General features: G+C 41.6%; 2 protein-coding genes and 1 pseudogene across 4 annotated transcripts in view; all 3 read left to right on the top strand.

Annotated features, from left to right (window-relative positions):
* The window catches only part of LOC135572436 (uncharacterized), a 243,011-nt gene that overhangs the window by 140,294 nt on the left and 82,708 nt on the right, over window positions 1-20,009 (top strand). The window lies entirely within an intron of this gene.
* LOC115134767 (nuclear factor erythroid 2-related factor 2-like) overlaps window positions 1-20,009 on the top strand; it is a 215,096-nt pseudogene that overhangs the window by 125,345 nt on the left and 69,742 nt on the right.
* LOC115118486 (zinc finger protein 883-like) lies at window positions 8,385-18,585 on the top strand. 3 transcript variants are annotated; one of them, XR_010464266.1, is made up of 3 exons: window positions 8,385-8,911; window positions 11,604-12,643; window positions 12,937-15,707. XR_010464266.1 is itself a non-coding variant. In XM_029647096.2 (2 exons), the coding sequence occupies exons 1-2, from the start codon at window positions 8,620-8,622 to the stop codon at window positions 17,022-17,024; spliced, it is 1,701 nt and encodes a 566-aa protein (XP_029502956.2). In that variant the 5' UTR covers window positions 8,385-8,619; the 3' UTR covers window positions 17,025-18,585. The 3 variants fall into 3 exon arrangements, 2 of the variants coding, with proteins under 2 accessions (XP_029502956.2, XP_064876254.1); XM_029647096.2 differs by lacking the exon at window positions 11,604-12,643 and having other exon boundaries at window positions 15,616-18,585; XM_065020182.1 differs by having other exon boundaries at window positions 11,604-15,707.

The raw sequence follows: 20,009 nt of genomic DNA, 5'->3' as shown, positions 1-20,009 counted from the left end.
GAACTTTAAGAGACTGCTCATATGTGTCAGAGAGATTCTGCTCTGACAACTGAGCTGAACTTTTATCTGTTAAGATTGTGCATGGCACGACAGAAAGTTAATGTTCCATGGCTTTTTTTTCTATGAAGAACCCAGAGAGAGTTATTTAGTTATTATTTATTTCCTGTTTTTTCTGTGAAGAACTCAGAGAGGGTTATTTAGTTATTATTTATTTCATTAATAGTGTTATTATTTGTTTCCTGACTTTTTTTCTGTAAAGAACCTGGAAAGGGTTATTTGGTTATGTGTGGCTTTCTGGAAAACAATAAATTTTTTAAGCTCCCCTACGATCGTCACACTTTTTCTGTTACAAACTGACACCGGCCCCCCATCAGAGAAGGGAAAAGTTATGTGGCCCTCACAGGAAAAAGTTTGGGGACCCCTGCTATACAGTGTTGATTTACATTGTTTCTAAACATTGGAGTAAAAAAAAGCTTATTTGGGGTTCTGATGGGGTACAACAGTTGAACTAAGCTCATGAGGCATGTGTTATATTCTTCAAGAATCAATGGCTATAAATAAATAATTTAAAGGTCCAAATATGGATGTAGCAATTGCAGATTTCCCCGTTAACACCAAACATCAGTTCAACAACTGCAGAGTTTATATCTCTGTTTTTAATACAGTACTTACTAGTGTTAATCAGGGAACGTTCATCGTTAGAACCATTGGATGCCTTAAGATGCCTTTGGGAAACCGGGCCCAGATATCCCGTTTCCTCCTCTTCTTCCCCCTCCTTTTTCGATGTGACAGTCATCTCCCCCTCCTCCTCTTTCACTTCAAAAACTGCATCCTCCTCTTCTTTTACTCTGAACACGTCTTCCTCTTCTTTCACTGAAACGTCTTTCTTCTTTCACGGTAATGGCCTCACCCTCTACTTGTTTTTGTATTGTAACATCCTTCTCTTCCTCCTCCTCTTTCACTTCTTTATCAGGAGAGTAGCTCAGTGACCTCATGGTCGGAGATGTTAACTAGCTAGGCTAAATGCTAATTTAACCATCCCGCTAGGTGACTAATAACAATAACAACAACACAGTAAATATGAAATTAAATCGGATAACTAACTAGAGGACAGAAGTGGGTTTAAAACACAGTGGCTAATATACACTAAAGCGTCTAAAGTTTAGACTCTAAACGAATGTATTGTTTCGGCTATTTTGTCTAGCAAGCTACCGAGGTGGCGGACAAACTGTTGCTGCGGTTAAAAGAAGCATTCCGTCCACTAGATTATACGTCACACCAGCAGCATCGCCTTAAAGTCGCAGACCGCAATCTGCTGACTGGAGTGGGTAACGCAGTTGAATAAAACGTATATTAAAATGTTCAGACAAGTTCAATGTAGGAAGCATGAGTTTTTGGTCCCGGGGATAGAAATGTATAAAGTTGACATTACATCATAAAATAGTGATAGTAACCAAGATAGCATAGCAGTTCAGACGTCTTTTGTCCTCGTCTTGTCGTGTCCTGTATATATATATAGTTACAACTTTTTTCACATACATTTTATTTTTATTTTCCATCAACTCATCTTCAAAATACTCTCCTGCAACCCGCCTCGCCAATTTATATTTATAAAAACGTATTATTTACCTCAAATCTGTAATCCTCCAAGAAGCTAGCCAGAAATTCCAAGAAGCTAGCCAGAAACAAGCCAAAAGCTAGCCAGGAGCTAGCCAGAAGCTATCCCAGACGCTAATCCAGAAGCTAATCAGAAGCTAGTTCAGAAGCTAGTTAGCTTCTTTACTGGCAAATCGTTAGTATTCAGCTAACCACGGTTTGTGGTCATCAGCTATCCTTCAGCTCGAAAATCTATCGCCAGTTTTGTACGGCGCAGCGCGGCTCGGAACGGAACATACCATACCAATTTTTCTCTCCATGTCCCTGGATTTCAACTGCTCTCTGGACATTCATACCCGGATCTCACAGCTAGCTAGCTGCTATCCGTGTGACTATCGGCTTTCGTCGATTCCGGAGCAAACATCAATCATTCCGGAGCTAGCCAGCTCCGTCAATCACTCCTGAGTTCCATCAATCACTCCGGGGCTGCAGTCACCTATCCGGACCCGTTTTACTGCCTACGCGGAGCCCCACCGGGCCTTCACAACTGGACTGCCGACGTTATCTACCCGAAGGAGATCCGGCTGGCTCCTCCGTCGCGACGTTACCTGAACGCCCATCTGCGGCCTGCTAACCGTTAGCTGTCTTACCGGCTGCTATCTGAATAGACAATCAGACAATTTATTTATTTTTATTATTATTATGTTTTCTTCTTGGGCCTCTATAACTATATCTATTGTTTTTATTTTTGTTGTTGTTGTGTGATTTGGATTAATCCCCTCTACCACACGGAACCCCACTAATCTACTGACGGAACGCAAGAGGTGGCTAACAACAGACCTCCATCCTATGCTAGCTTGCTACCGATGGCCTGGCTAGCTGTCTAAATCGCCGTGACCCCCAACCAACCTCTCCACTCACTGGACCTTTTTGATCACTCGACTAAGCATGATTCTCCTAATGTCAATATGTTTGTCCATTGCTGTTCTGGTTAGTGTTTATTGGCTTATTTCACTGTAGAGCCTCGAGTCCTGCTCACTATACCTTATCCAACCTATTAGTTCCACCACCCACACATGCAACGACATCTCCTCGTTTCAATGATGTTTCTAGAGACAATATCTCTCTCTTCATCACTCAATACCTAGGTTTACCTCCACTGTATTCACATCCTACCATACCTTTGTCTGTACATTATAACTTGATGCTATTTTATCGCCCCCAGAAACCTCCTTTTACTCTCTGTTCCAGACGTTCTAGACAACCAATTCTTATTGCTTTCAGCCGCACCCTTATTCTACTCCTCCTATGTTCCTCTGGCGATGTAGAGGTGAATCAGGCCCTGCAGTGCCTAGCTCCACTCCTATTCCCCAGGCGCTCTCTTTTGACGACTTCTGTAACCGTAATAGCCTTGGTTTCATGCATGTTAACATTAGAAGCCTCCTCCCTAAGTTTGTTCTATTCACTGCTTTAGCACACTCTGCCAACCTGGATGTTCTAGCTGTGTCTGAATGCTGGCTTAGGAAGACCACCAAAAACATTTTCAGACAAGATAGAACTGCCAAAGGGGGCGGTGTTGCAATCTACTGCAAAGATAGCCTGCAGAGTTCTGTCCTACTATCCAGGTCTGTACCCAAACAATTTGAACTTCTACTTTTAAAAATCCACCTCTCTAAAAACAAGTCTCTCACCGTTGCCGCCTGCTATAGACCACCCTCTGCCCCCAGCTGTGCCCTGGACACCATATGTGAACTGATTGCCCCCCATCTATCTTCAGAGCCCGTGCTGCTAGGCGACCTAAACTGGAACATGCTTAACACCCCAGCCATCCTACAATCTAAGCTTGATGCCCTCAATCTAACACATATTATCAATGAACCTACCAGGTACCTCCCCAAAGCCTTAAACACAGCCACCCTCATAGATATCATCCTAACCAACTTCCCCTCTAAATACACCTCTGCTGTCTTCAACCAAGATCTCAGCGATCACTGCCTCATTGCCTGCATCCGTAATGGGTCAGCGGTCAAACGACCTCCACTCATCACTGTAAAACGCTCCCTGAAACACTTCAGCGAGCAGGCCTTTCTAATCGACCTGGCCGGGGTATCCTGGAAGGATATTGATCTCATCCCGTCAGTAGAGGATGCCTGGATATTTTTTTAAATGCCTTCCTAACCATCTTAAATAAACATGCCCCATTCAAGAAATTTAGAACCAGGAACAGATATAGCCCTTGGTTCTCCCCAGACCTGACTGCCCTTAACCACTGAAGATAGGAAACACTTTCACCACTGATAAATCCACCATAATTGAGAATTTCAAAAAGCATTTTTCTACGGCTGGCCATGCTTTCCACCTGGCTACTCCTACCCCGGTCAAAAGCACTGCACCCCCAACAGCAACTCGCCCAAGCCTTCCCCATTTCTCCTTCTCCCAAATCCATTCAGCTGATGTTCTGAAAGAGCTGCAAAATCTGGACCCCTACAAATCAGCCGGGCTAGACAATCTGGACCCTTTCTTTCTAAAATTATCTGCCGAAATTGTTGCCACCCCTATTACTAGCCTGTTCAACCTCTCTTTCGTGTCGTCTGAGATTCCCAAAGATTGGAAAGCAACTGCGGTCATCCCCCTCTTCAAAGGGGGACACACTCTTGACCCAAACTGCTACAGACCTATATCTATCCTACCATGCCTTTCTAAGGTCTTCGAAAGCCAAGTCAACAAACAGATTACCGACCATTTCGAATCTCACCATACCTTCTCTGCTATGCAATCTGGTTTCAGAGCTGGTCATGGGTGCACCTCAGCCACGCTCAAGGTCCTAAACTATATCTTAACCGCCATCGATAAGAAACATTACTGTGCAGCCGTATTCATTGATCTGGCCAAGGCTTTCGACTCTGTCAATCACCACATCCTCATCGGCAGACTCGACAGCCTTGGTTTCTCAAATGATTGCCTCGCCTGGTTCACCAACTACTTCTCTGATAGAGTTCAGTGTGTCAAATCGGAGGGTCTGCTGTCCGGACCTCTGGCAGTCTCTATGGGGGTGCCACAGGGTTCAATTCTTGGACCGACTATCTTCTCTGTATACATCAATGAGGTCGCTCTTGCTGCTGGTGAGTCTCTGATCCACCTCTACGCAGACGACACCATTCTGTATACTTCCGGCCCTTCTTTGGACACTGTGTTAACAACCCTCCAGGCAAGCTTCAATGCCATACAACTCTCCTCCCGTGGCCTCCAATTGCTCTTAAATACAAGTAAAACTAAATGCATGCTCTTCAACCGATCGCTACCTGCACCTACCCGCCTGTCCAACATCACTACTCTGGACGGCTCTGACTTAGAATACGTGGACAACTACAAATACTTAGGTGTCTGGTTAGACTGTAAACTCTCCTTCCAGACCCATATCAAACATCTCCAATCCAAAGTTAAATCTAGAATTGGCTTCCTATTTCGCAACAAAGCATCCTTCACTCATGCTGCCAAACATACCCTTGTAAAACTGACCATCCTACCAATCCTCGACTTTGGCAATGTCATTTACAAAATAGCCTCCAATACCCTACTCAACAAATTGGATGCAGTCTATCACAGTGCAATCCGTTTTGTCACCAAAGCCCCATATACTACCCACCATTGCGACCTGTACTTTCTCGTTGGCTGGCCCTCGCTTCATACTCGTCGCCAAACCCACTGGCTCCATGTCATCTACAAGACCCTGCTAGGTAAAGTCCCCCCTTATCTCAGCTCGCTGGTCACCATAGCATCTCCCACCTGTAGCACACGCTCCAGCAGGTATATCTCTCTAGTCACCCCCAAAACCAATTCTTTCTTTGGCCGCCTCTCCTTCCAGTTCTCTGCTGCCAATGACTGGAACGAACTACAAAAATCTCTGAAACTGGAAACACTTATCTCCCTCACTAGCTTTAAGCATCAACTGTCAGAGCAGCTCACAGATTACTGCACCTGTACATAGCCCACCTATAACTTAGCCCAATCAACTACCTCTTTCCCAACTGTATTTAATGTATTTATTTATTTTGCTCCTTTGCACCCCATTATTTTTATTTCTACTTTGCACATTTTCCATTGCAAAACTACCATTCCAGTGTTTTACTTGCTATATTGTATTTACTTTGCCACCATGGCCTTTTTTGCCTTTACCTCCCTTCTCACCTCATTTGCTCACATTGTATATAGACTTCTTTATACTGTATTATTGACTGTATGTTTGTTTTACTCCATGTGTAACTCTGTGTCGTTGTATCTGTCGAACTGCTTTGCTTTATCTTGGCCAGGTCGCAATTGTAAATGAGAACTTGTTCTCAACTTGCCTACCTGGTTAAATAAAGGTGAAATAAAATTAAATTAAAATTAAATCAACATTTTACATTGTACATTTATGTTTTAGTAACTACTGTTGTTGGTTTGGTGTCAAGTAAGCCTCCCTTTATATTTCAATGAAACAGGCAGGGAGCAGGTCTCGAACCCTCGACCTTCGAGCCCGAGGTCCGGCGCACTATCGACTGTGCCGCAAAAGCATGCTCATGCGGCAAAATCGATTTCCGTGCTTATAAACCCTCCTTTCAAAGAGCGCGTCCTCGAGCTAGCTTGCGGCTCTACATCTTAAAAGAACGCGCTCACCGGTCAAGCACATGCACTGTCATGGATGCAAGGTCCTCCATCTCCATTAACTACATCACACCTGCCCAGACCCACTAGAACACACCTCCATCTCCATTAACTACATCACACCTGCCCAGACACACTAGAACCCATCCCCATCTCCATTAACTACATCACACCTACCCAGACCCACTAGAACACAGCCCCATCTCCATTAACTACATCAGACCCACTAGAACACACCTCCATCTCCATGAACTACATCACACCTTCCCAGCCCCACTAGAACACACCTCCATCTCCATTAACTACATCACACCTGCCCAGACCAGCATCAGCACCATTTTATTTCTCTCCGTCACTTTAAACTTTTAAATAATAAAGCATTTGACCTTTCTATTGAATTAACAACAGAGGATTGGTTGATTTCCAGGTATTAATAAAGTATAATTTTTAAGATGATTGACGAGAAAGGTATTGTCCAACTCTGGGGTATCTCATTACACAGACAGATTAAAAGTAATTTTACATTGTATAACTGTACCTGTGACAGCCAACTTTCTAACTCCTCCCATAACTTTATGACATAACATTCCCAGAAGGATTATTGAGTCATTGTTCGTTTTACACTTAAGACATGACTCTGCCGTTGTGCTGTAGAATTTGTGAATTATGCCTCTTGTATAATAAGGGACTATCATTTGTCCCAACATCACAGGCCACAGACTTTGATACAGTTGAAGAATTCCAAAAGTTTTTCCTCTGTTTGAAATCAACTGAGTTTTTTTTACACCTGCCAATTTAAATCCATTAAACGAGACAAGTCACCAGACAGGATATATTGCCAATGTTCTTCCTATTGATAACCTGAATGACTATTAACTTGTGGGCGGTGGTGATGACGGCCTATTGGATGACGTCGTCCATCGGGAGTCCCCAAAAAAGAAGACACTCTGGATTGATCACTGTAGTCAGATGTGATGGAGGAGGTTGATCATCAGGAATCAGATGTGAAGGAGGAGGTTGATCATCAGGAGTCAGATGTGAAGGAGGAGGTTGATCATCAGGAGTCAGATGTGAAGGAGGAGGTTGATCATCAGGAGTCAGGTGTGAAGGAGGAGGTTAATCATCAGTGAACCTCTAGGATTGTGGCTGGGCTGGTGTTTACACTTCCAGCTTGGTCATATATTTTGATACATTGAATGTTGATATTGTGAACCTATGTTATATATTTGTACCTCCTGTTTCAGGAAGTGATGTCACTAAGAACTGCCCCTATATATACAGCGCATTTGGAAAGTATTCAGACCCCTTCACTTTTTCCACAGTTTGTTACATTACAGCCTTATTCTAAAATGGATTAAATTATTTTTTCCCCTCATCAATCTACACACAATACCCCATAATGACAAAGCAAAAACAGGTTTTTATAAATTATTTGTATTATTATTTTTTTCTTTCAAAGACAAGGACATTTCTAAGTGACCCCAAACTTTTGAACGGTACTGTACATCTACATGATGTATTGTTACACCATGTAGGAGCAGTATAAACCCAGTCTATTCATTATATACATCTACATGATGTATTGTTACACCATGTAGGAGCAGTATAAACCCAGTCTGTTCATTATATACATCTACATGATGTATTGTTACAACATGTAGGACCAGTATAGACCTAGTCTGTTCATTACATACATCTACATGATGTATTGTTACACCATGTAGGAGCAGTATAGACCAAGTCTGTTCATTATATACATCTACATGATGTATTGTTACACCATGTAGGACCAGTATAGACCAAGTCTGTTCATTATATACATCTACATGAGGTATTGTTATACCATGTTGGAGCAGAAAAGACTGACAGTAGCTAGCTAATTATTTGGATTTAGTTAGACTTAATGAAACTGCCTTAAATGTGCTGTAGTAAACCTTTTTTATTCACACTAATCAATCAACACATTCAGGTCTTTGTGTGTCTCAAAATAATAGTATTATTTAATTAAATCCATTTAAAATAATCTTTGTCTGAAAATAAAATATGATCCTCAACTGCGTTTCCCCTCCAGTCAGCAGACGGCGATGTGCGTCTTTCAGGCGACGCTGTCAGCGTGACGTTTAATCTAATGGACGGTTCTTCAGAAACAGCTCGTCAACCACCTCTGTAGCTTGCTAGACAACATAGCAGAACGATTCAACCTATTTATACGCTTTCTGTCTATATTAGCTACTGTGTTTTAGACACACTTCTGTTGTATCTACTTGTTAACCTATTTAATTTAATATTACGTTATTTTGTATTAGTCAGCTATAGTATCTGGCCTGTTAAGTTAGCACTAGCCTAGTCGCTAATGATAGCTAGCTAACATCCCCGACCATGAGCTCCCTAAACTTCTCCCCTCCTGTTAAAGAAGAGGTTTGCTGGACGGAGAAAGAAGCTCTGGGGCTGAACATTATCGTGAAAGAGGAAAAGGAAGAAGAGGATGTCACAGTAAAACAAGAAGTAGAGGGTGAGGCTGTGACAGTGAAAGAAGAAGAGAAAGACGTTTCAGTGAAAGAAGAGGAGGAAGAGAAAGGGGAGGATGCAGTTTTTGGAGTGAAGATGGAAGGGGAAATTACTGTCACATTGAAAGATGAAGAGGTGGAGATAGGAGATCTGATTAACACCAGTAAGTACCGCCTTAAATTAGTTTTTAACTTTGGATATTCGGAGTTGGCTCGTCAATACCTCTTCAACGGAGGGCCCTAGGATGATGACAGATATGTCTAGAATCAGACGACGTAGAGAGCAGGGCTACCCCTTGTTTTCTCCGTTCCGTTTCCAAAAAGTGACTTAATATATCTATTTGAGAAGGGTCAATCTGCTGACCGCAGACTGGGGGGCACGGCATGTAGTGATGTTTTACTACACACCGTGCCATGTGAGTTTGATTGGCTACACCAAAGTTTATGGATATACTGACAAGATGTCTCAGCCATAACAAGGGGAGTTGATGTCCACAAAGGGGCACTGCGGGTTGTCTAGCTCCGCCTATCCTGTCTTTGGTATGGTGGATTCATATTTTTATTGTAATCTATTGTTTATATTTTATGAGGGTTGTTGTCGTCAACCGCCTGTATTCAATGGAGAGAGATGCTAAGCTACTAGCATGAATATGCATAGCGATCTGGAGACAACTCCTATAGCTTTTCTATCAAAGTTGTCGGTATACCACGTGTCCACATAACTTAAGCATTACGAAACTTCTGTTGGTTCAAGTAAACTTCACGCATCAAATAAGCCTTTCATTTTGTTGTTGACCAAATTCAACACTTTCCACATTAAATTGATAATTGTTTCCACTTGGATACAACCTACTGTAGCCTACTGGCATGACCTAGAGAGATACAACCTACTGTAGCCTACTGGCATGACCTAGAGAGATATAACCAACTGTAACCTACTGGCATGGCCTATAGAGATAAATCCACTTGTATGCAACCTAATGTAACCTACTGGCATGACCTAGAGAGTTACAACCTACTGTAGCCTACTGGCATGACCTAGAGAGATATAACCTACTGTAGCCTACTGGCATGACCTAGAGAGATACAACCTACTGTAACCTAATGGCATTACCTAGAGAGATACATCCTACTGTAATCCACTGGCATGACCCACAGAGATAAAACCTACTGTAGCCTACTGGCTTGACCTAGAGAGATACAACCTACTGTAGCCTACTGGCATGACCTAGAGAGATATAACCTACTGTAACCTACTGACATGACCTAGAGAGTTACAACCTACTGTAACCTACTGGCATGACCTAGAGAGATACATCCTACTGTAATCCACTGGCATGACCCACAGAGATAAAACCTACTGTAGCCTACTGGCATGACCTAGAGAGATACAACCTACTGTAACCTAATGGCATGACCTAGAGAGATACATCCTACTGTAATCCACTGGCATGACCCACAGAGATAAAACCTACTGTAGCCTACTGGCTTGACCTAGAGAGATACAACCTACTGTAGCCTACTGGCATGACCTAGAGAGATATAACCTACTGTAGCCTAGTGGCATGACCTAGAGAGTTACAACCTACTGTAACCTACTGGCATGACCTGGAAAGTTACAACCTACTGTAACCTACTGGCATGACCTAGAGAGATACAACCTACTGTAGCCTACTGGCATGACCTAGAGAGATATAACCTACTGTAACCTACTGACATGACCTAGAGAGTTACAACCTACTGTAACCTACTGGCATGACCTAGAGAGATACATCCTACTGTAATCCACTGGCATGACCCACAGAGATAAAACCTACTGTAGCCTACTGGCTTGACCTAGAGAGATACAACCTACTGTAGCCTACTGGCATGACCTAGAGAGATATAACCTACTGTAACCTACTGACATGACCTAGAGAGTTACAACCTACTGGCTTGACCTAGAGAGATACAACCTACTGTAACCTACTGACATGACCTAGAAAGTTACAACCTACTCTAACCTACTGGCATGACCTAGAGAGTTACAACCTACTGTAACCTACTGGCATGATCTGGAGATATACAACCTACTGTAACCGACAGGCATGACCTAGAGAGATAGAACCTACTGTAGTCTACTGGCATGACCTAGAGAGAGAGTTACAACCTACTGTAACCTACTGGCATGACCTAGAGAGATACAACCTACTGGCATGACCTAGAGAGTTACAACCTACTGTAGCCTAGTGGCATGACCTAGAGAGTTACAACCTACTGTAACCTACTGGCATGACCTGGAAAGTTACAACCTACTGTAACCTACTGGCATGACCTAGAGAGTTACAACCTACTGTAACCTACTGGCATGACCTAGAAAGTTACAACCTACTGTAACCTACTGGCATGACCTAGAGAGATACAACCTATTGGCATGACCTAGAGAGATACAACTTACTGTAGCCTACTGGTTTGACCTAGAGAGCTAAAGTTGTAAAATTCCTGGATTTTAAAAGAATATTTTCCAGTAATAATGATAATATGTACAGTGGGGCAAAAAAGTATTTAGTCAGCCACCAATTGTGCAAGTTCTCCCACTTAAAACGATGAGAGGCCTGTAATTTTCATCATAGGTACACTTCAACTATGACAGACAACATGAGAGAGAAAAAATCCAGAAAATCATATTGTAGGATTTTTTTATGAATTTATTTGCAAATTTTGGTGGAAAATAAGTATTTGGTCAATAACAAAAGTTTATCTCAATACTTTGTTATATACCCTTTGTTGGCAATGACAGAGGTCCAATGTTTTCTGTAAGTCTTCACAAGGTTTTCACACACTGTTGCTTGTATTTTGGCCCATTCCTCCATGCAGATCTCCTCCAGAGCAGTGATGTTTTGGGGCTGTTCCTGGGCAACACGGACTTACAACTCCCTCCAAAGATTTTCTATGGGGTTGAGATCTGGAGACTGGCTAGGCCACTCCAGGACCTTGAAATGCTTCTTACGAAGCCACTCCTGGGCGGTGTGTTTGGGATGATTGTCATGCTGAAAGACCCTGCCATGTTTCATCTTCAATGCCCTTGCTGATGGAAGGTGGTTTTCACTCAAAATCTCACGATACATGGCCCCATTTATTCTTTCCTTTACACGGATCAGTCGTCCTGGTCCCTTTGCAGAAAAACAGCCCCAAAAAGCATGATGTTTCCACCCCCATGCTTCACAGTAGGTATGGTGTTCTTTGGATGCAACTCAGCATTGTTTGTCCTCCAAACACGACGAGTTGAGTTTTTACCAAAAAGTTATATTTTTGTTTCATCTGACCATATGACATATGACATTCTCCCAATCTTCTTCTGGATCATCCACATGCTCTCTAGCAAACTTCAGACGGGCCTGGACATGTACTGGCTTAAGAAGGGGGACATGTACTGGCTTAAGAAGGGGGACACGTCTGGCACTGCAGGATTTGAGTCCCTGGCGGCGTAGTGTGTTAATGATGGTAGGCTTTGTTACTTTCGTCCCAGCTCTCTGCAGGTCATTCACTAGGTCCCCCCGTGTGGTTGTGATCATTTTGACCCCACGGGGTGAGATCTTGCGTGGAGCCCCAGATTGAGGGAGATTATCAGTGGTCTTGTATGTCTTCCATTTCCTAATAATTGCTCCCACAGTTGATTTCTTCAAACCAAGCTGCTTACCTATTGTCGATTCAGTCTTCCCAGCCTGATGCAGGTCTACAATTTTGTTTCTGGTGTCCTTTGACAGATCTTTGGTTTTGGCCATAGTGGAGTTTGGAGTGTGACTGTCTTGAGGTTGTGGACAGGTGTCTTTTATACTGATAACAAGTTCAAACAGGTGCCATTAATACAGGTAACGTGTGGAGGACAGAGGAGCCTCTTAAAGACGAAGTTACAGGTATGTGAGAGCCAGAAATCTTGCTTGTTTGTAGGTGACCAAATACTTATTTTCCACCATAATCTGCAAATACATTCATTAAAAATCCTATAATGTGATTTTCTGGATTTTTTCTTTTCATTTTGTCTGTCATAGTTGAAGTGTACCTATAATGGAAATTACAGGCCTCTCTCATCTTTTTAAATGGAAGAACTTGCACAATTGGTGGCTGACTAAATACTTTTTTGCCCCACTGTATCTTCCTATCCACATGTGGGATCTCTCCTTTGTCGTCCCCTCTACACCAATAACAGACAACTACTGTGGGATCCCTCTTCTTTGTCTTCCTCACTACACCAATAACAGACAGCTACTGTGGGATCCCTCTCCTTTGTCGTCCGCTCTACACCAATAACAGACAACTACTGTGGGTCTCCCAATCACAGCCGGATGTGATACAGCCTGGATTGGAACCAGGCACTGTAGTGACGCCTCTTGCACTGAGATGCAGTGACTTAGACCGCTGCGTCTGTGTGTGTGTTTAACTTTTTAACTGTACTAGAATGCTTAAAAGGCCACAAAAATTGTAAATATCGGTTATCGGTATTGTTTTTTGGGGCAAGGAAAATATTGGCCAAAAATGTAATATCGGTGCATCCCTTTACTCTAAAATTGATTATTATTTTTAAATCCCCATCAATCTTCACACAATACACCATAATGCCATCACAATACCCCATAATGCCATCACAATACCCCTTAATTCAAAAGCAAAAACAGGTTTAGATTTTTTGCAAATTTATTAAAACTATTCCCCAGGATAACTAGTCTGAGTAATGTAAGATCCCAGGATAAATAGTCTCAGGGTAATGTAAGATCCCAGGATAACTAGTCTCAGAGTAATGTAAGTTTCAGATAGTTTAACCCATTATAGCCTAAGCCTTGTCTGAGGGGGAGGTCCTTCAAAGCTATGTGGAATTGTTTTAAGAAGGTTTAAATAACACGAAGGGTTTCGCCAGTATAGTACTGTAGAAACACCCTCCAACATGAAGGGCTTCCCCAGTACAGTACTGTAGAAACACCCTCCAATCATGAAGGGCTTCCCCGGTATAGTACTGTAGAAACACCCTCCATCACGAAGGGCTTCCCCGGTATAGTACTGTAGAAACACCCTCCAACATGAAGGGCTTCCCCGGTATAGTACTGTAGAAACACTCTCCATCATGAAGGGCTTCCCCGGTATAGTACTGTAGAACCACCCTCCATCATGAAGGGCTTCCCCAGTATAGTACTGTAGAAACACCCTCCAACATGAAGGGCTTCCCCGGTATAGTACTGTTTTAAGGTTATACCAAGGATAATTAGGCTTTCTGATTTTGAATTGTAAGACTGATAGAGGAATTCTAGATTCCTATGTATTTTGTAGCCAAAACCAAATTCGCACTCGGTTCTAATTCATTAATGAGGTGTAAGTTCATTAATTATGCATGAAGTAGATCGAGACCAGTCTTAAAAGCCAGGTAAACAGCGTTTAATTCAAGTGAGTACTGCCCCAAAATACAAAGAACATTACATTTTAAAGAGAGAACATAAAATGACATCATCAGTTTCACACACTCTCTTCCATCCCCCCAATATATCAGTGTCTACAGGTCAGGAAACCTTCTTCTACTCCCCTCATAAAAATACATTCCACACTGTCTAAAATATATACTTTTCTCCACTAATGGAACACAACCCAAACATTCTTATCTGTCTGAAAAGCTATCTCATCTCTCCCCCCTAAACTCTGCAAGGTACAGACAATTAATTTGTTTTTACTAACATTTTCAGTAACAGCTTAACCAAGAGCCCATACATTTCATATCATAACATAATAGTATCAGAATAAATGGTTTTAATCAATACTGTATACATAATTAATAATTTCAACTATAATTTCCTCTAACAAAGACTCCTTGAAGTATCAACCAAAAATATTCATAAGTTAATTTATGTCAAATTATTAGGCCATACTGCTATAACCCATAGTATTACATTGGATAACATTCACAACATGGAACAACAGTAACCATAGTAACACATTGGATAACATTCACAACATGGAACAAAAGTAACCATAGTAACATTGTTTCCCCCAAAACATCTAAAGGAAGTTTGTTCTGAAGTGTCTGGTTTCCTAATTAGCAGGGAGGAGTTTCCTACAACCAGATATACCACATCCATAACTAGTGGGTTCCTCATTACCAGATATACTACATCCATAACTAGTGGTTTCCTCATAACCAGATATACTACATCCATAACTAATGGTTTCCTCATTACCAGATATACTACATCCATAAATAGTGGTTTCCTCATTACCAGATATACAACATCCATAACTAGTGGTTTCCTCATTACCAGATATACAACATCCATAACTAGTGGTTTCCTCATTACCAGATATACTACACCCATAACTAGTGGTTTCCTCATTACCAGATATACTACACCCATAACTAGTGGTTTCCTCATTACCAAATATACTACACCCATAACTAGTGGTTTCCTCATTACCAGATATACTACACCCATAACTAGTGGTTTCCTCATTAGTAGATATACTACACCCATAACTATCGGTTTCCTCATTAGCAGGGAGGAGTTTCTACAACCAAATCGCATTTGCATCGCCCCCGTGCCGCAATTTTATTAAACACAGAAAGGGGCCTATATTGGAGACCAAAAGTCGCCTGGCACACCGCTTACAGTTTCAACAACATTAATAACTTATTTCTAGCCTACAATCCTTGATGTTACTACTAATAAGAAAACAAGACAAAATATGACTGTTCTTGCTCATTTTAAGACAAATGTCAAATAATCATGACATTCATTACAGACGTCAATTGTTGTACAACTTCATAGCTACGCTGTTGGCATCACTTTTTACAGTGGATTTCCACTGTTGTGGACCTTTAACCATCTGTCTGACTTTGTTGTTCACACAGGAGAGAGACGTGACTATTGTGGATCCTCTGGGGAGCCTCAACAACCTCATGATGCTGACAAGGCAGAGAAGTTTATCTCCACATCAGAACACCTCAAGAAACACCTGCAGAGATCCACAGGGAAGAAATCTCACTGCTGCTCTGACGGTGGGAAGAGACTCACATCCTCAGCAGGCATTCAAATTCATCAGAGAATACACACAGTGGAGAAACCTTATAGCTGTACTCAATGTGGGAAGAGTTTTACTCATTCAACCAGCCTGATATCACACCAGAGAACACACACAGGAAAGAAATCTTATATCTGTAGCTGTGGTATATGTGGGAAGAGTTTTACTCGGCTGAGCACCCTGATATCACACCAGAGAACACACACAGGAGAGAAACGAGAAAAAACGTATAGCTGTGATGAATGTGGGAAGAGTTTTGATACATCTAGCCATCTTATTGTACACCAAAGAACACACACAGGAGAAAAATCGTATAGCTGTACTCAGTGTGGGAAGAGTTTCTTTACATCTAACCATCTGAAGATACACCATAGAACACACACAGGAGAGAAACCTTTTAGCTGTACTCAATGTGGAAAGAGTTTTACTCAGCTAAGCAGCCTGATATCACACCAGAGGACACACTCAGGAGAGAAACCGTATAGCTGTAATGAATGTGGGAAGAGTTTTACTCACCTAAGCAGTCTGATATCACACCAGAGAACACAGACAAGAGATAAACCATATAGCTGTAATGAATGTGGGAAGAGTTTTATTAGCCTAAGCAGCCTGATGTCACACCAGAGAACACACACAGGAGAGAAACCTCATAGCTGTACTCAATGTGGGAAGAGTTTTGCTCAATCTGGCAATCTAAAAGTACACCAGAGAACACACACAGGAGAGAAATCTTATATCTGTGGTCAATGTGGGAAGAGTTTTTCCTCATCTAGCAGCCTGACTCAACACCAGAGAACACACACGGGAGAGAAATCTTATATCTGTGGTCAATGTGGGAAGAGTTTTTCCTCATCTAGCAGCCTGACTCAACACCAGAGAACACACACAGGAGATAAATCTTATAGCTGTAATAAATGTGGGAAGAGTTTTAATACATCCAGCATTCTGACTCGACACCAGAGAACACACACAGGAGAGAAGCCTTATACCTGTGATCAATGTGGGAAGAGTTTTACTCAGCTAAGCGGCATGATATCACACCGGAGAACACACACGGGAGAGAAACCGTATAGCTGTGATCAATGTGGGAAGAGTTTTGCTACATCTGGCCAGCTTACTTTACACCAGAGAACACACACAGGAGAGAAACCTTATAGCTGTAATCAATGTGACAAGAGATACTCTGATAAAAGGTGTCTGATCAAACATCAGAAAATACATGAAGGAGTTGTTTCATGATATCAATTAATTAATGTTGAATGTTAACACTTTGTAGTAGGAGTATTTTAATAATGTCACAATGTAGAAGCCTAAACGTGTGCCCCTTATCATTTGATTTCAACATATGGATATTAGCCTCAGGGGGAAAATCCAGGCTCTGAAATGGAAGAGTACTATTTATGTGATTTAACAAAAAGTGACTAACACAAAAAGAGTTGTGTTACACTTACAATGTTGGTGACCCACTTGAATCGAAATGCAACACTTCAAAATGTATCTAGCTGTTTTCTACAAATTGTTCTCTAACCAGTGATATACACATTACTCCCTGATTCCGTGTGGTTTTTGAGCTGTTAGTTTTAACAGGACGTGCAAACTCATCTCCCTCCTCGCACAATTGATTTTAACATGATATCGGGATGAGTTATGACAAATAAGTGTTGCGTTCCTTTGTTTAGCGACCCCTACATTTAAATGCATCACTCCCAAATGTAGCTGACTGTCTTCTGCAGGTTGTCCTCGAAACCCATTTCCATGTTTTTTTTAGATGTTAGTTTCAACAGCAAGTACAACCTGATTTCCCCTCTAATCGATATCAGTGATTTATTGCTACTTGTCAAAACAACAGGGGTTTTGGTGCTTGTGTCCATGGTGAGGACAACTTGGTTTCTGATTGTCTCAAGGTTGGGCAGTCAAAAAGATTTGTGTTTTGTGTTTAGCCAGTGCGTTCCATGGATCACAAATTATTTAGAATTTCCGTATTGGAGATGAGTTTTGTTTGGGCTCGTTCCAAGGGGACGGGAGTTCTAGAAGCTAGTGGGTTTTAGGAAGGGAAAAATTCCCTTTTTTTTCTTGTTTTTAATTGTTGAATGTAAATGTAGACACCATGTTTATATTGGTGAAGGTGAAGCATTGTAGTTGATTATATTGTGAAATGGAAGATGTTTTCTGTTGGTGGTGCGCATTCTTTTACGCTGTTACAGTCTTTGGTTTTTCCATTTATGTTTTGAGGTTGGACTTTAGCGCGTATAGCTCGTTAGCGCGTAGGACGCACCGATTGGTGTCACCTCGTTAGTCAGTATGTGTTACACCTGTGCTAGCTTGTCCATCTCGTTAGTGGGAAGGTGTTTCACCTGAGCTGGTCCAGGTTCTATTTTAGAGTGTCTGGCCCAGTGCTCCAGTTGTCTTGATAGATGTGGAGAGTCAACACCTTTAGTCAATCGACCTTTTCGGTTTGCTTCCTGTCTAAGTTTGGTGTGGGTTTTTCTTTAGTTTTCCTCTTCTTTGGCAGATTTAGTGGGTCTCATGGTGGGTGTCTTTTAGGTCCCTGTTGTTGTTACTAGTCAACTTCCAGTGGACACCCCCATAGTGTCTTTCAAAACCCCTCCTAAAAAACAAGCTAATATTTTGGGTTGGATATTTTAACATTTTAATCAATGACATTTCCTTAGGATGCTCATTTGTCTTTAAGTTTTTTTTTTTATCCTCTTATGTTTGTGTACTAAATATTTCAGTTTATTTCCTGTGTTGCATCCATGTCTGAAATGTGCTGTATAAATAAAGCTTGATTTGATTTGAACATATTGCAAAACCCAATGACTGACCAATCAACAGACTCTTGGTCCATCTTAGTATGTAAAACAGTATCAATCCCACTTTTCCAGCCTGCTGAAGGTGTGGTGGAGTGGTAAACACCACCCCCGGCTCTACCAGGGGCTTGAGGTGGTCTCCCACAGCTCTGCTTATGTCGTGGTCTTGTCGTTCCATTTATTGACTGCACCTGCAACACAGAAACACATTTAGTCATATTATCAAACACTCAAAGTAATGGATATGGAGCATCTATAGCCTCAGTTACACCTGGCACCTAAATGTGACTTCCATCATCTGATCACTCCAAGCTGCATTAGGTTCAGATCTACCAGGATGGGCCTTTGACATTGGAAGTTGCAGGACCACTGAATATGCATACGCAGTGGGGAAAAGTAAATTTTACACAAGTGACCTTCATAATAAATCAAATCATATGTTATTGCGGGTGTAGCGAAATGCTTGCTGTTCCTAGCTCCAACAGTGCAGTAATATCTAACAATTTCACAACAAATACCTAATACACACAAATCTAAGTAATGGAATAAGAATATATAAATATATGGATGAGCAATGTCAGAGCTGCATAGACTGATACAATAGTATAGGATAGAATACAGTATATACATATGAGATGAGTAATGTCAGATAAGAGCGTCTGCTAAATGACTTAAATGTAATATGTAACAATGATTTCAAGTCTGTGTATGTAGGCAGCAGCCTCTCTGTGTTAGTGATGAAAAAACAGCTTCTGTCTCTCGGTCCCAACTTTGATGCACCTGTACTGACCTCGCCTTCTGGATGATAGCGGACTGAACAGGCAGTGGCACTAATGTAAATAAACATAGATAATGGAACATATTCCCTTTTGCTTACGTGATGAACTGCTAAGGGGACATAAATATTTACCATCTGTGACCTCTCACCTCTCTGTCTCTAGAAGTGTTCTTCATAACCAGTCCCTCAACAGCTTTCTGACTGAGCTCCACCCTCACTGGGTCTTCAGAGGAGAGGAAGGCTGAGGAGGGATGGAAGGATGAATGGATAAATCAGTCGATAAAGTGTAGAGCTGCTGTCTGACAAACTCACAATTTTAGTAGTTCAATAAAGTAAATAAGGCTTTATGACTGCTGAATATGAACTATCAATCACTTGGATCATGTACTTTCAGGTAGAGATACATCCTTGGGACGTCCCTAGCCCATTGAAGTTGATATTTAAAACGTTTAAGGTTAGGGTTTAGTGTAGAGATGTCCCAAGGATCCCAGATAGCATTGACCATTGTGCATTATTCTGTCTCTTTTACATAGCAGGTGATGGGTTCTGACTTCTGAACTTGAAAATATGAAATATCCTTATTATGTGAAATTGAATGTAACAATAATGTATGTTGATGCTAATATGATGTACAAT

The sequence above is a fragment of the Oncorhynchus nerka genome, linkage group LG2 (genome assembly GCF_034236695.1).
Source record: "Oncorhynchus nerka isolate Pitt River linkage group LG2, Oner_Uvic_2.0, whole genome shotgun sequence".
NCBI lineage: Eukaryota > Metazoa > Chordata > Actinopteri > Salmoniformes > Salmonidae > Oncorhynchus > Oncorhynchus nerka.
Note: the sequence above shows the minus strand (reverse complement) of the source record. Positions and strands in the feature narration are given on the sequence as shown.

Excerpts from the sequence above, each read along its gene's own strand:
- LOC115118486 (XM_029647096.2), top strand. The coding sequence starts at position 8,620 with ATGAGCTCCCTAAACTTCTCCCCTCCTGTTAAAGAAGAGGTTTGCTGG. Across the intron at positions 8,912-15,615 it reads AGGAGATCTGATTAACACCA|GAGAGAGACGTGACTATTGT; the intron begins GTAAGTACCGCC and ends TTGTTCACACAG.